The following is a 16,427-nucleotide window of genomic DNA, read 5'->3' as shown; positions in this document are numbered from 1 at the left end:
TACACATTTAATAAGTGTGTCTAAGTTAAATGATAGTATATGTATAGTGTACTGAAGCTGTAATATGTAACTTTTTGGGGGGCATCCCGAACCAGTTCACATAGATATGTGTTATAAATCTGTCATTCTCGTTGAAAGCCAGTCTGAGAAGCAGTAGATCTGTTCTATGTGCGCTAATTCTATGCTTCCCATTCTTATGTTTAGTTCTTGCATCTTTTACTTTTACTTTTGTACACCAGCTTCAAACAGCTGTAAATACAATATTGTTGGTTATGGAAAATATATTTCACAGCGGTTGAGATGGTACAATCTCCACACAATGACTGCTTGTTTTGTCACATGAACTGAAATTATGTGAACTATTAGAATTTTAGCAACCAGGAAATGGCAGAGAGATTTCTGCACCTTTTAATATATACCAGAAAAGTATATCTTGTACTTGAATTTGTAAAATATTGAAGTGTTTTTTTTTGGCTTGGGAGGAGAAAGTGACAGCTCATTAATGAACTCCAAGTACTGAAGCTCTCTAGATAAGCATTAGCAAAGTTTAGCTGGGGTCAGCAAGGGGGTGTTCATGGTCAATTAAAATAAAGGTTAACAAAATAAAAGGCCAAAAATATGAATTCATTTTATCCCAGTTTATACTTGGCAGTGGCACAAAGAATTTCCCAGGAGGACTATGCAGTTAATATGCAACAATAACAAGCGTCATTACAGTCTTCATTGATGAGTGGAAGGAGTAAAACACAGAGAATGTTAAAAGCTTTTCTCTTTTATTGCTCAGCTGTAAAAAGTACAGCGTATGCTACGACACAAAAAAAGACATGACGGTGGACCAAAGATACTGCCCCTCCTCTCCATTCTACATGTAGCAAAATACCCTTTCTCTGGTATGGCACCACATGCCCATTGCAGCGACATATATCCAGTAGATTGACAACATATTCAACAAAATCTTCAAACACAGGGAAGTATGATTTAACAGATCAGCGTTTCACAATGTGACAAACGGACGCAGTATTTAGTAAATATAAATATGTGACAAAGCAAAAGTAAAGCATGACAAACTGAAATTGATTTGATAATGAAACAAAATACATATGTTTGATTAAACTGCCACTATGTGCTCACAGTAAATATTCAGGATAAAATATCTCAGTATTTTCATTGGTCATGATTTCTATGAACTTTTTCATTTCTACAACCAGAAATGAAATAAAATATCATTCAATCTATACATTACAATAATAAACATAGTTTAAGCTCCTGGACAAGTACTGTACTTATGGAGGGAGGTTACAATAAGTTTGGTCTCAAAATATTTAGTAAAGGTTAGACGTTAAACAAACAATGAGGTTTGTTTAACGTCTAACCTTTACTAAATCTGCCAAAACCAAAATCTACTCCATAAAACAAATAGAGAGAGAGAGAGGCAAAGAGGCAGAGAGAAAGAGAGAGGCAGAGAGCGAGAGAGATAGGCAAAGAGAGAGACACACAGACAGTCCCCATGCTACAGAGGCAGTTCAAATTATAATACCTCCATTGCCTCTACTAAAACCTGGTCTCACAAACATTGCCCTAAATCTCGTAGGTACAGAATTCAAGTTCAACAGGATTTTCAGTAATTATTTGGGGTTTGATTAAAAAGAAAATGAAACATAACGTTCTTACAGAATATCTTCTCTCTAAAGCAGAATTCAAGTGACCACATCCACAATGTTCTCACCATCAAGCCACTGTAACAAAATGGAAATCACACATACTCAGTGGTTTATAAAGACATAAAAACGCTTATCACAAATAAGCATTTGTAGAAAATGCACATCAGAAAAATATGCGGGCGCACCCTCATAGTAAATAGTGTCTGTTATTAGCTCTTCTTTTAATCTTGGTCTATATATTCATAATGTACAGTATAAAGTCTCTGAAGATTTACCACATGTATAAACATGACAGTGGTGGGAGAATAGGGAGAAAGCAGTGGCGGGGGACTTTAATTTTGAAAGTCAGACTTTTATTTTTGACAGTCTTGTATTGGTGGTTTCAGGACATGGCCACAAGACCAGCGTCCCTCCTCTCTAGATGTCGCAGGACTTCTCTCTGTTGATGAACAAGGTCTCCTGGCAGAAAGGGTTAACCAGCACCACCCCGCTGTTTCTGTAGTCCCCGTTAGGGGGTAGACACGTCTCCTGGAACACACACACACATGCACACACACACACACACAGACACACAACATACACATTAGCAAGACACTACATCACATAAAATGGGCATGATTCATGCCAGGTACACACTATAGAAGAGAAATACTAGCTGATTCTAAAGGCTTGTGAGATTCAGGGCAGAGTGTTTTGTGACTTGGCAGACACAAACCATTCTCATGAGTACAAAAGATGGCTGAATGATTACGCTAGCAGAGAGAACACACATCGAGAAAAATAGAGGGAAGGAGAGACGAGAGTTGAACAGGCTCCATGACAGAGAAAAGAAAGAAAGGAGGGGTGACTCAGCAGAAAACGCAACACAGCAGAGGGAGAGAGAAATAGTGGCGGTTGCTCAGCTAAAAGACATGGGGTGGGGGGTGGGGGTGGGGGGGGGGGGGGGGGGTGCGGAAAAAGCTGAAAAAAAAATAACACATTGATTCAGAAGTATGAGCCCTACAAAAAGAGAGGTACATTCTAACTGAAAATACCCCAAACCCTAACATAAACTAATTACTATATATAGATATTCTAGGTTGCACTGGAAAAAGGCTATTCAGGAAAAATAAGCAATAGATATTGACTGTAACGGCCATAGAGATAAATCTATTCACAATTCATCCCTATGGTAAAGGCACCAGACAAGCTAGAGGCACTTTAGGACAGAACAATATGGATGGAGGGAGGAAGGGATGAGGCAAAGCTTCAGTGAGAGGAGGAATAAAACAGGGACGCAACACAACACCCGTGTGTCACCACGAGCATCCTAAACATGTTCCAACCTCGGCATCCACTCCTGCACCACCGGAGGAGAGAGAAAGCGATGGAGGGAACAAAAACAAAGAGGACAAACCAGAGAGGTGTGGTCAGTATGCAGATGAGAAGAGAGCCGGTAAGATTTCATAGCAACAAAAATACGTCAATAGAGTGAACTGAAATGTCATGGACTAAATAGAGGATCAGCTAAAGGTCTAAAATTACACCAAAATGATTCGTTGAAGTGGAACATTTTAGCTTCACCATTAATCTTACAGCAAATGGCACTATAGTCCACATACATACAGCACCAGTCAAAAGTTTGGACACACCTACTCATTCAAGTTCTTTTTTAAATTTATACTATTTTCTACATTGCAGAATAATAGTGAAGACATCAAAACTATGAAATAACACATGGAATCATGTAGTAACCTCAAATTGTTAAACAAATCAAAATCTATTTTATAAGTAGACACCCTTTGCATTGATGGCAGCTTTGCACACTCTTGGCATTATCTTAACCAGCTTTATGAGGAATGCTTTTCCAACATTCTTGAAGGAGTTACCACATATGCTGAGCACTTGTTGGCTGCTTTTCCATCACTCTACGGTCCAACTTATCCCTAACCTTCCCAATTGGGTTGAGGTCGCGTGATTGTGGAGTCCAGGTCATCTGATGCACTTCATCACTATCCTTGGTCAAATAGTCCTTACACAGCCTGGAGGTGTGTTTTGGGTCATTGTCCTATTGACAAACAAATGATAGTCCCACTAAGTGCAAACCAGAAGGGATGGCGTATAGCTGCAGAATGCTGTGGTAGCCATGCTGGTTAAGTGTGCCTTGAATTCTAAATAAATCACTAATAGTGTCACCAGCAAAGCACCCCACACCATCACCTCCATGCTTCACGGTGGGAACCACACATGCGGAGATTATCCGTTCACCTACTCTGCGTCTCACAAAGATGTCCATTGCTCATGTTTCTTGGCCCAAGCAAGTCTCTTCTTCATATTGATGTCCTTTAGTAGTGGTTTATTTGCAGCAATTTGACCATAAAGCCCTGATTCACACAGTCTCCTCTGAAAGTTGATGTTGAGATGTGTTTGTTACTTGAACTCTGCGAAGCATTTATTTGGGCTGCAATTTCTGAGGCTGGTAACTCTAATAAATTCATCCTCTGCAGCAGAGGTAACTCTGGGTCTTCCTTTCCTGTGGCAGTCCTCATGAGAGCCAGTTTCATCATAGCGGTTGTTGGTTTTTGCGACTGCAATTTTCTGGATTGATGGACTATTGTTTCTCTTTGCTTATTTGAACTGTTCTTGCAATAATATGGACTTGTTATTTTAATAAATAAATCTTCTGTATACCACCCCTACTTTGTCACAACACAACTGATTGGCACAAACACATCAAGAAGGAAATAAATTCCACAAATTAACTTTTAACAAGTCCACATTTTAATTGAAATGCATTCCAGGTGAATACCTCATGAAGCTGGTTGAGAGAATGCCAAGAGTGTGCAAAGCTTTCATCAAGGCAAAGGGTGGCAACTTTGAAGAATCTCAAACATAAAATATATTTTGATTTGTTTAACACTTTTTTTGGTTACTACATGATTCCATAAGCGTTATTTTATAGTTTTGATATCTTAAATATTATTCTAAAATGTAGAACATAAAATAAAAACCTGGAATGAGTAGGTGTGTGCAAATTTTTGGCAACAACACTTGGCTCGTTGATTTACATTTTCTGTATCATCACTGAATTCATGTCAAGTTGAGGAGCCTAATTTAGAGGAGCCCAACATTGTATAATGCCTGTATGAATATAGGTTCCATATTCATTCAACTCTAACCCATGCCATCACACAGCTTATATCAATTGGACTAAATGCCCATTATACCATGCTCAATCAAGGCTTCACAACAACATTACATATAGGCCCTTTCACTTAAATAATAAGTCCCCTCTAAAGCAATTGAGTGCCAGACCCAGGGCTGTAATTTAGCAATAACATTATATACAGGCCCTTCCCCTCAAGTGTAACATTTCTCATATCCTACAGGAAGTCCTCTTTGGTCTAATAATAAAAGTGGCAGTCAGTCTCAGGACTGTGTACCTCAGCATTGTCAAGGGATGTGATTTCCCGGGGCAGCTCCACCGCGTGCCTGTTGAAGTAGTCCATGGTGATGGCATTGTTCCAGTAGCTCAGGTTGTTCTCCTGATTTGAAGACTTCTTCTTCCTCCTCATACAGCACACAGTCAGCAGGACAGCTGGAGGGGGAGAGGAAGGGAGGGAGGGAGGATGGAGGAAGGTGGGGAAGGCAAAGTCAGTACAGCCTCTAAAACGATAGAACCTCAGTCCAGCTCTTTCATTATGTATCACATTGTCTCAGTGGACAGGTTGGGTGGTATAAACGTGATCTCAGCCTCCTAAAAGTGGTGGTCAGTCTCCTACTGACTCAAACACAATTTCCTTTGATATGGTTTTCTCTAAGAGGCTTTGAGTTTATACTTAAATTGTACAATATATATTCATCCCTATAGAGGGGAATGGATATTTGATATAAAGGGCTTTGTTATCAACAAAAAAAAACTATTTCGGCATCAAAGCATTCATCAGGTTGCTATTTGATACTCACAGCATGAGGACACAGGCACACTGATGGCCAACACTATCCACACAATGTCCATCTTGCTCAGGCAGATGGTGGCGCTGGACAGCGGTGAGTCCAGAGCTGGGCTGGAGCCATTACCAGGACCCCAGGGGTCTGCAGTGGTGGCGGGAACCAGTCGGTTCAGAAAGTTCCCACTGGCCATGGAGGGGGGCTCCGTAGCAGATGAGCTGTTCCACTGGGAGGAAGGGTCCTTGCCAGGGATGCCCTCCACACTGCCGCTATGAAAAGTGACATTGCCATCTGTTTTGAGCTCCAGGGTGGGGTCCTCATTGACCAGGGGGTGCACCTCCCGTAGGGTGATGGCGTGGGGTCGGGAAAGCTCGGGAGTGGCTTCAACATGCTCCCAAAGGGTCTGATCTAGAGCAGCATCCTTTGAGGAAGAGGAGGAGTGAGAGGAAGGCTGCAGCTCAGTGGTGAAGTCCTGCTGACTGGTGTCTGTGGGCTCCTTGACATTCCCCCCCATAGGCTCCTGGGTGTGTGTGGGGGCCGGTGGACCACCAAGCTCCAGGCCCAGAGTATGCTCTCTATCTGTGAGCGGGCTGGGCAAAGAAGGAGCCAGGACAGACCCAGAGTCTGGAGACCCCTCCACTGCAGCTACCTCACTCTGTGGGCCAGCAGAGCTGGGAGGGCTAAGAGGGCTGTTGCCCTGGTTAACATTAACAGTATCTGGGCTATGGGCTTGATTGACTGAGTTGGGCAAGAGGCCCTGGTCTGCACTGAGAGAATTGGAGCTGTGGCCTGGGTTGAGAGCACCAGAGCTGGGGGAATGGGCCTGTTTGACTGGACTGGGACTGACAGAGCTAGGGCCAGGGTCTTGGTTTACTCTCACAGAGTTCACAGTGTTAGGACTGAAAGTAGCTGCAGCAAGAATGAGGCTGTCTTTACTGGGTGGTGTCACAGTGTGTGCCAGGCTGGTGTGGTGGGTTAGATGCCAGCCCCAGGACCTGGGGGCTGTGGTGGGCTTGATGATGCCTGTGGGCAGCGCCCCTCCCTGGGGGGACCAAGGGTCCCCGCTGCTGGAGTCCTCCTGCTGCCAGTCTGGGAGAGGCAGGAGCGGGTTAGGGGGGCTGCTGTGGGGCGCTGACATGGAGACAGGGTCCTTGGGGGTCCGGCTGGGGTACAGCTCCTGGGTAGAGGACACCACTCCCACTGGCACAGATAGGATCGCTAGAACACCTACAGAGAGAGATAATTACTATATAGAATGTGTGTGTGTGCTTGTGTGTAGGTATGCATATCTGAGTGTGTGTGTGTGTGTGTGCAGGTCGCTCTACCCTTTCTCCTGAGGTTCCCTGCTTGGAATATTGAGGCACAAACACTGATCTCCAGAAGCGGCAATATGCTGTTTATGAGTCCTGGAGGAACCTTACAACCGTGGGCTGGATTAAATCGAGCAGAAAGACGATGGCCAGAGCTTACCCATGATGTTGCACAACAATTTAAGTCAATAAGTCATCGTTTTAGTCAAAGTATGATATACAGTATTTGGGCTTGAAGTGACAAGTCAGAAGTGCCCACTTGGATCAGTGTTTTATTTGTCTTTTCCTTTGATATGATGTACAAATTATTTTTAGCCTAGGTTTCATTTCAGGGCTGGGTTTTATTTGAACAGCTGCAAAGTTGATGCTTTTTGCCACTGAAATCTATGCTTTTGCAACTCCGCTTAAAAAATAAATAATAATCCATTGAATAATATGTGTATTTTCACTTATTTTTTAAAGTCTGTATTAAACATGCACACATGTGTATGTGACCAATAAGATTTGATTTGGAAGGCTTTCCACTAGATGTTGGAACATTGCTGTGAGGACTTGCTTCCATTGAGCCACAAGAGCATTAGTAAGGTTAGGCACTGATGTTGGGAGATTAGACCTGGCTCGCAGTTGGCGTTCCAATTCATCACAAAAGTGTTTGATGGGGTTGAGGTCAGGGCTCTGGGCAGGCCAGTCAAGTTCTCGACAACCCATTTCTGTATGGACCTCACTTTGTGCATGGGGTCATTGTCATGCTGAAACAGGAAAGAGCCTTCCCCAAAATGTTGCCACAAAGTTGGAATTGTTTAATTCTTTTTTTAAACCTTTATTTAACCAGGCAAGTCAGTTAAGAACACATTCTTATTTTCAATGACGGCCTGGGAACAGTGGGTTAACTGCCTGTTCAGGGTCAGAACGACAGATTTGTACCTTGTCAGCTCGGGGGTTTTGAACTCGCAACCTTCCGGTTACTAGTCCAACGCTCTAACCACTAGGCTACGCTGCCGCACAGAATCGTCTAGAATGTATGCTGTAGAGTTAAGATTTCCCTTCGCTGGAACTAAGGGGCCGAGCCAGAACCATGAAAAACAGCCCCAGACCATTATTCCTCCTGCACCAAACTTTACAGTTGGCACTATGCAATGGGGCAGGTAGCGTTCTGCTGACATCCCCCAAACCCAGATTTGTCCATTGGACTGCTAGATAGAGAAGCGTGATTCATCACTCCAGAGAACGAGTTTCCACTGCTCCAAAGTCCATTGGCGGCGAGCTTTACACCACTCCAGCTGACGCTTGGCACTGCGCACTGGTGATCTTAGGCTTGTGTGCGGCTGCTCGGCCATGGAAACCCATTTAATGAAACTCCCGAAGAACAGTTCTTGTGCTGACGTTGCGTCCAGAGACCGTTTGGAATTCAGTAGTGAGTGTTGCAACCGAGGACAGATGTTTCAACTTAACAATAACAGCATTACAGTTGACTGGGGCAACACTAGCAGGGCATACAGGGTTGCCTAGTGGTTAGAGCGTTGGACTAGTAACCGAAAGGTTGCAAGTTCCAATCCCTGAGCTGACAAGGTACAAATCTGTCGTTCTGCCCCTGAACAGGCAGTTAACCCACTGTTCCTAGGCCGTCGTTGAAAATAAGAATTTGTTAAGTGAAGTTAAATAAAGGTAAAAAATACATTTGACGACCTGACTTTTTGGAAAATCCTATGATGGTACCACGTTGAAAGTCACTGAGCTCTTCAGTACGGGCCATTCTATTGCCAAAGTTTGTCTATGGAGATTGCACGGCTGTGTGCTCGATTTTATACACCTGTCAGCAACGGGTGTGGTTGAAATAGCCAAATCCACTAACTTGAAAGGGTGTCCACATACTTTCGGCCATGTAGAGTACATGTACAGATGGAGAAAAGAAAAGATAGAAATAAATCAAATAAGAATGATAAAGAAAAGAGAGTATAAGGACAAAGAAGGGTAATAAAGAGGGTGAAATTCCACAAGAAACAGCACCAGCACACGTCCACAATCTCAAACACTGTACTGATTACCCATCTTAACTCAGTCATATACCAGTATTCAAGATCACACATTTCTATACACTCATTTCCCCCAGTCCATTAAGGGATCCAATAGGCATTTAAACACAGCCTTCAACTCATAAATCATATTTCTCTCGATATGTGCGTGTCCTAAATGACATCCTATTCAAAAGTGGTGCACATGGGGAATAGGGTGCCATTTAGGACACAGCTGCTCTGGCTTGCGAGGTACTGTATGAGAGTGTCCTCTCCTCTCTGCTTTCCATTTACCAAGCCTGTCACATCTCTGATGCATAGAGGAGCCTAATACAGACACTCCAGAGTGACCCATGACTGGGGGATAACACAGACAGGATAGTTTGATTTATGAATGGTGGTCTCAGAGAGATGGTCGTAAGGCAGGGAGACCATAGTCTCACAGAAATAGTCTGACCCACCCCAGGAATATTTGCCTCATATTTTGGCCCATTGTTGATCTCTGTTGGTGGTACGTTGCCCCCTCCCCCCCCCGGTCTCCTCAACACATTATTACTGTATTCCATCCTCCAACATGCACAAACATACTAATACATATATACATGTCTCTCAGTCGCATATAGGCTATCTATGGTTACATTCACACAGAGTAGAATGGATTACTATATTATGTTGTCCATTGTGGGGGCTGTTAGTAAACCATAGCTACTATGTTGCTGCTATAGACTAACAGTAGCAGTTGTTCCTGAGCATTGTACTTCAGGAGTGTGATAGTGTGCAACACTGTTTGTCATGCTGTAGTCTGGCCTCAATCACACACTCAATCAGTGTCTAACCCCCAATATCACAACACTACCTGGCAACCCGGCCCTCGGTCGGTCGGGAAAAGCCTGGAAAATACATGCGCTCCGGCTCCGCTGACCAACAAAATGGCAACAAAGTTTACATCCGTTGTACATACTAACACATGCTCCAGCAATACACTCCGCAGACATACACACACACGCAACTCTGCACACGCCCATACATGCACCCACGCTCGCTCGCACACTGGTCTTCCTCATCTGCAATAAACACACTTATTAATATGCATCTGGCAACCCGCTGATCATCATGTTTTATTGAGTAGCTCATAAAATCTTAAAGGAGGCAAAACACCTTTTAAGTTTGGTAGCATCAAAACATGTTGCATGATGTTCGTTGTCAGTCTGGTGAATAGTCAATATTTTGTGAAGTTATTCATTACTTGTGTGGTAGGCTGTGTGGTTGAGAGTCATCTAATCTCTCTTGAGAAGCACATGTACACGCATGCACTCACACACAAACACAGATTATCTGGTATGATATAGATACGGATTCATGCAGATTCTCTACAATAGTCTCTAGAAGATCAAACTCCCACTCTCCCTCCCTCCTCCTTTTCTTATAGCAGTGTGTTAAATTTCCCTTCTCGGGCAATAAAGATCTATTGAATTGAATTGAATTGAATTTTGTGAGTGTTCCATACAGTAATGTGAATGTAAGTATGCCTACTGGTGACTACACACAGTGCGGAGGGTTAGTAAACACTAAGGACAACGAGGAGGAATCTCAAGCTACAGTATATCTCCAGCTCAACTCGTCATTTTCATCAAAGGTTATGTTTCATTTTTTCTGGCAGTGAGTCACCCACTCCTGGTCTGGCAGTGACATTAGATTAGAGCTACTGCTGCTGCTCATAAGTGTCACGTCTACTCCCGCTCCTCCACCCTCTGGCGTTCGACGTCAACTGTAACCACCGGTCCTGGGTTCCATCATTACGCACACCTGCCATCAATCATTACACACACCTGCACGTCATCATGAGGCACACCTGGACTCCATTACCTCACTTATTACCTCCCCTATATCTGGCACTCTTAGGTTCCTTCCCCAGTCAGTATTGTGTATGTGTTTCATGTCTATACGCGACTTGTGTTTATTATGTTGTTCGATGGTCCATTTATTATTAGACTCCCAGCGTATACGTTACAATAAGACAGACACTCGCAATGACTCACAGGCAATGACTCATAGTACTGCACTATGTAGGGAACGGGATGCAGCCCCAGACACAGGCTAGCTCTAGGGATTCATTGGGGGAATGAGGGAGCCCTTCATCCTGTATAGCCAGTTTCCTGCCCCTACGCCTCCCTGTAAAGACTGACTAGGTGTCCTAACTAAGCAACACTCTTGGCCTCCAATGCCCTCTGAGTGTGTACACAACAATATAATGCTGTTGATGTAATGCAAGGAGGTACCGTGAGGCATGAACCTAATACACACAATACACAGTACAGAATGGAATAAAATAGCTCCCCAAACGTGCGTGTGGGTGGGCAGGCACATAGATGGGAACTAGTGGATATATGGAGGCTAAAATATCCTGACCTAGTGAGATATACAGTGTATTCTGAATCATAAAACACGGGACGAGATGTTAAAAACTGTCCATTGTGCCAATAGATGGAATGCACTCGCATGAGATTTGCCGTGATGTTGACAGAGTGGCATGGGAGGTTTATTTCTTAGACTGGGGTAAGATGTCAATTTTTGGGACACATCCTCAGTAGTGTGCCTTCGAATCAGTGGGTGTTTCGGCCTTTAATCACTAAACACCCTCATCAAAGGTGGCCAGCTAAAGGGTGATCAAGCCTTAGCTTGTGTCCCATGCCCAATTAAGATGTCCCACAGGACTGTGCAAGGCAGGGGCGTCCTCTTCTCTGAGCCAGCCATACAGCTGACCGCATACCTCATATGCCCTCCTCAAGTTGGAGGGATCTGAATTGAGTTCTCAGGTGGGGGTGAGGGGTCATGAAGTTATAGCCCAGCAAGGGTCCTTCCGTTTGATCCAGATCCACTGGCTACCTCTTTCAGCTGCTTGAGAAACTGCTCTGACGGTCTGCCGCAGAGCCTGTCCATGGATTCCAAGTTCTTTCAGCAACCTGATGATGGAAGAAGCCACGAATCCTCTGCATCCCACTTCAACTGGCCAGACTTTTGCATTCCAGCCACGCTGAGTTGCGTCTGCTGCCAACTCTGTGTAACGCAGTTTCTTACGTTCGTAGGCCTCTTCAACAGAGTTTTCCCACGGGACTGTGAGCTCTATGATGTACACAGCCTTTCGTGAAGGGGACCAGAGTACCATGTCTGGCCTAAGGTTGGTAGAAGCAATCTCAGGTGGAAAAATGAGTTGCTGGCCAATATCGACAAGCATCTTCCAGTCCCGGGCCATAGCTAGGTGTCCAGTTTCTGGCTTTGTAGGAGGATACTTGGGCCTTTTCTGTCCCTCCCGGATGAATGTTGTTGTTTTGACGGGATTGCTTGTTTTTGGAGGTAATGAATTGGTTGCACTCCTCTTGGTCTCAAGTGCTGCAGCCAGGCTCTTGAGGACCTGATTGTGCCTCCAGGTGTAGCGGCCTTGTGAGAGGCTGGTCTTGCAACCTGTCATTATATGCCTGAGAGTCGCTGGAGCTGGGCAGAGGGGGCAGGTCGAGTCCTCGCCATACCATTGATGTAGATTTTTTGGTGATGGAAGCACATCATAAACAGCTCTTATGATGAAGCTGATGTTGCTTGCCTCCATTTGCCAAAGCTCACTCCAGTTGATCTTTCTCCTCTCCAGGCCTTCCCACCGCGTCCATTGCCCTTGTTTAGCAAGAGACAGCCTTTGCACTTCTTGCAGTCTCCTCCTGTCTGCGCACCTCCTCGACCACCAGCTTCCTGCGTTCAGATGTTGTTGCCTTATGGAACGTTGGTTTGCTTGCTGCCAGGCCAAAGCCTCCTCTTCCATGCTGGATATTCCCCACAATGTCTTGGTGTCTCAGGGCTGATGTTGCTTGCTGCACAGCATTGGATGATGTCCATTTCCGTCCAGTTTGTAGGGAGGTGCAGCCTTGCTAATGGTCTGGTCTTTGGAGTCCTTCAATGTCATCTGAAGTCTTACTTTAGAGCACTTGTACTCCTCCGTTAGACTTGTAAGAGGTAGTTCAAGGACCCCTTTGCCATAGAGGCCGATGTTACTCAGGCATCGTGGGACACCCAGCCATTTCTTCACGTATGAGGTAATGGTTCGCTCCATCTTCTCCACTGTTGTTATTGGGACCTCATAGACGGTGAGTGGCCACATTATCCGGGGAGAAGTCCAAACTGTAGGCACCAGAGCTTGAGCCTCCCAGGCAGTAGGGTCTTGTTGATGTTCTCAAGACCGTCGGCGATGTCCTGCCTTACTTGCTGCACTTGATCTTTATCCCGGAGGCTTTCGTTGTACCATCTACCCAGGCTCTTGATGGGTTGCTCAGACACCGTTGGTATCGGGTCATCTCCAATGCAGAACCTCACATCTTTAAGCTGTCCCTTGACTATGGAGATGCTTCGAGATTTGCTTGGCTTGATTTTCATCCGTGCCCACTTGATGTTATCCTGCAGTTTTGCAAGTAGCCGCCTGGTGCATGCTGCAGTGGTGGTCAGTGTAGTCATGTCATCCATGTATGCTCGGATAGGTGGGAGACGGAGCCCTTCCTTAGTTCTCTCACCACCGACCACCCATCTCGATGCCCTGATGATGACTTCCATGGCCATAGTGAAGGCCAGAGGAGAAATTGTACAGCCTGCCATTATGCCTACTTCCAAGCGCTGCCATGTTGTTGTGAAGTCAGGTGTTGTGAAACACAATTGCAGGTCTTGGAAATAGGCCTTTACCAGTGTAGTGATGGGTTCTGGTACGTGGAAAATGTTGAAGGATTCCCAGAGGAGTTCATGGGGAACTGAGCCAAAGGCATTGGCCAAGTCGAGGAAGATGACATAGAGGTCTCTCTTGTCCTTCTTAGCTGTTTGGATCTGGTGCCAAATCATACTAGTATGTTCCAGGCAACCAGAGAAACCAGGAATGCCTGCTTTCTGTACAGATGTATCAATGTACTTGTTCCTTTCCAGATAAGTGGACAGCCTCTGTGCTATTATACTGAAAAAGATCTTCCCTTCGACGTTGAGAAGGGAGATTGGTCGGAATTGACTGATGTCTGTCGCATCCTTCTCTTTCGGGATTAGCACACCACCAGCCCTTCGCCATGCCTTTGGTATTATTTCCTTCTGCCACACTATCCTCATGAGCCTCCAAAGAAAGCGTAGAACATCCGGGCGTTCTTGTAGAGCTTGTATGGTACTCCATTAGGCCCAGGAGCCGAGGCCGCTCTTGCTCTTCGGACAACGTTCTCTACTTCCCTCCATTTTGGAGGGTCAGTGTCCAGATTGAATTCTGGTGGTTGAATAGGTGGGATGTCATGTGGGATGATTATCTGCTCATGCCTTTTCATGTCCTGGTGGACCTTTTCCAGATGTTCTTCCAGTCCAGGCTTTGTAGTTTTTAGGATTCCGCACTTTTCCTTTGCGAAGAGATCTTTGACAAACTTAAAGGGGTTTTTATAGAACCGTGTTCTTGAGTGTTCCTTCTTCCTACGAAGTTTCCTTAAGTTTTCCGCTCTTCGCAAGGTTGCCAGCCGACATTTAATGTCTGCTTGGAGTAGCATGAGACCTTCTCTCTCTGCATCAGAGGCCTTCTTCCACTGCTTCCTCAGCTGCCTTCTCTCTCTGACAAGTATCTCGATCTCCTGCTGTCTCCTAGATTTGGCTGGCGCGGGAGGTGTCTTGCCACTTCTCCTTTCGTTTACGCCAAAGCGCTCTTCTCCGTAGTGGTAGATAATGTCTCCCATCCTTTCAAGGTTTTTCTCTGCTTTTCCTACCTGTTGTTCCAAGATTTTTGTCAGGTCGTTGTTGATTGTTTCCCACTCTCTCTTTTCAACGGCTTTGGGCCACTTCACACTCGGTCTGTGCCCTTTGATCTTTTCCTCTTTTAGAGGTCTCTGTGGTTGGGTGAGTTCATCCACCGGCATTTCTGTGCTTGTGTTATCCTCCTCAGTTACAGGGGTGCTGATGCTCTGCGAACTTTGGTTTGCGTCCCGTCGCTGTGCTTCATTCGACTGATTTGACTGGCTGCTTCGTAAGAAGTACTGGTCAATGCGAGGTCCCTGTCTCTGCTTCTCTAACAAGCACCTTTTCCTCCCTTGATGGATCCTTAACCCCCTTGCCGATGTTACTCTCTCCCAACCACAGCTGCACACCTGAAGTGTGTGTCCTGCTGCTGTTATGGTTGTCTCATGTGCTGTGTTCCTACTCATAGTCGTTTCCGTTCCTGGGTCCGTAACCGTGTGATCAGTCGTTGAGCCATCTTGCGCCCCAGCTCTCGCAGGCTCTAGGGGTATGTTCCTTTGTTGACTTTCAGTAGCACTTAGCGGGTGTCTCCAACATACTGAAACAGCGTCGGAGACTGCCAACATGGGTAGCTAACCCATGACAGCCCCAGTGGGGTCTATTCCCTCCGGTCAGCTGTCTCTCCAAGCTGTCACACAGACTTTCCTATGTTGTCAGCTGTCCTTTCACAGCAGTCACTGGACTGGTCCAGATAATCAGAATCATAAAACACGGGACGAGATGTTAAAAACTGTCCATTGTGCCAATAGATGGAATGCACTCGCATGAGATTTACCGTGATGTTGACAGAGTGGCATGGGAGGTTTATTTCTTAGACTGGGGTAAGATGTCAATTTTTGGGACACATCCTCAGTAGTGTGCCTTCGAATCAGTGGGTGTTTCGGCCTTTAATCACTAAACACCCTCATCAAAGGTGGCCAGCTAAAGGGTGATCAAGCCTTAGCTTGTGTCCCATGCCCAATTAAGATGTCCCACAGGACTGTGCAAGGCAGGGGCGTCCTCTTCTCTGAGCCAGCCATACAGCTGACCGCATACCTCATATGCCCTCCTCAAGTTGGAGGGATCTGAATTGAGTTCTCAGGTGGGGGTGAGGGGTCATGAAGTTATAGCCCAGCAAGGGTCCTTCCGTTTGATCCAGATCCACTGGCTACCTCTTTCAGCTGCTTGAGAAACTGCTCTGACGGTCTGCCGCAGAGCCTGTCCATGGATTCCAAGTTCTTTCAGCAACCTGATGATGGAAGAAGCCACGAATCCTCTGCATCCCACTTCAACTGGCCAGACTTTTGCATTCCAGCCACGCTGAGTTGCGTCTGCTGCCAACTCTGTGTAACGCAGTTTCTTACGTTCGTAGGCCTCTTCAACAGAGTTTTCCCACGGGACTGTAAGCTCTATGATGTACACAGCCTTTCGTGAAGGGGACCAGAGTACCATGTCTGGCCTAAGGTTGGTAGAAGCAATCTCAGGTGGAAAAATGAGTTGCTGGCCAATATCGACCAGTATTCAGACCACGTGACTTTTTCCAAATGTTGTTACATTACAGCCTTATTCTAAAATGTATTAAATTATTTTTTCCCCCTCATCAATATATACACAATCAGTGGTGTAAAGTAGTGAAGTATCTGTATGGGGTATGTACTTTACTATTTATATTCATGGCAACTTTTAACTTCACTACATTCCTAATGAAAATAATGTACTTTTTCGTCCATACATTTTCCCTGACACCC

General features: G+C 45.2%; 1 protein-coding gene across 5 annotated transcripts in view; it reads right to left on the bottom strand.

The window, feature by feature from the left end:
- Positions 1–751: 751 nt before the first annotated feature.
- The window catches only part of LOC123991052 (transmembrane protein 108-like), a 99,303-nt gene continuing 83,627 nt past the window's right edge, over positions 752–16,427 (bottom strand). For 4 of the 5 annotated variants that reach the window (XM_046292195.1, XM_046292196.1, XM_046292197.1 and 1 more), the window contains exons 3-6: positions 5,607–6,818; positions 5,084–5,238; positions 2,987–3,000; positions 752–2,189 (exon numbers count right to left, since the gene is read on the bottom strand). In XM_046292195.1, coding sequence (XP_046148151.1) covers positions 2,015–2,189; positions 2,987–3,000; positions 5,084–5,238; positions 5,607–6,818 — 1,556 coding nt within the window. In that variant the 3' untranslated portion in view covers positions 752–2,014. The remainder of the gene's footprint in view (positions 2,190–2,986; positions 3,001–5,083; positions 5,239–5,606; positions 6,819–16,427) is intronic. The other variant, XM_046292199.1, reaches the window with a different exon arrangement.

Source organism: Oncorhynchus gorbuscha, linkage group LG12, assembly GCF_021184085.1.
Source record: "Oncorhynchus gorbuscha isolate QuinsamMale2020 ecotype Even-year linkage group LG12, OgorEven_v1.0, whole genome shotgun sequence".
Classification (NCBI taxonomy): Eukaryota; Metazoa; Chordata; class Actinopteri; order Salmoniformes; family Salmonidae; genus Oncorhynchus; species Oncorhynchus gorbuscha.
This window is presented reverse-complemented; position numbering and strand designations above follow the sequence as displayed.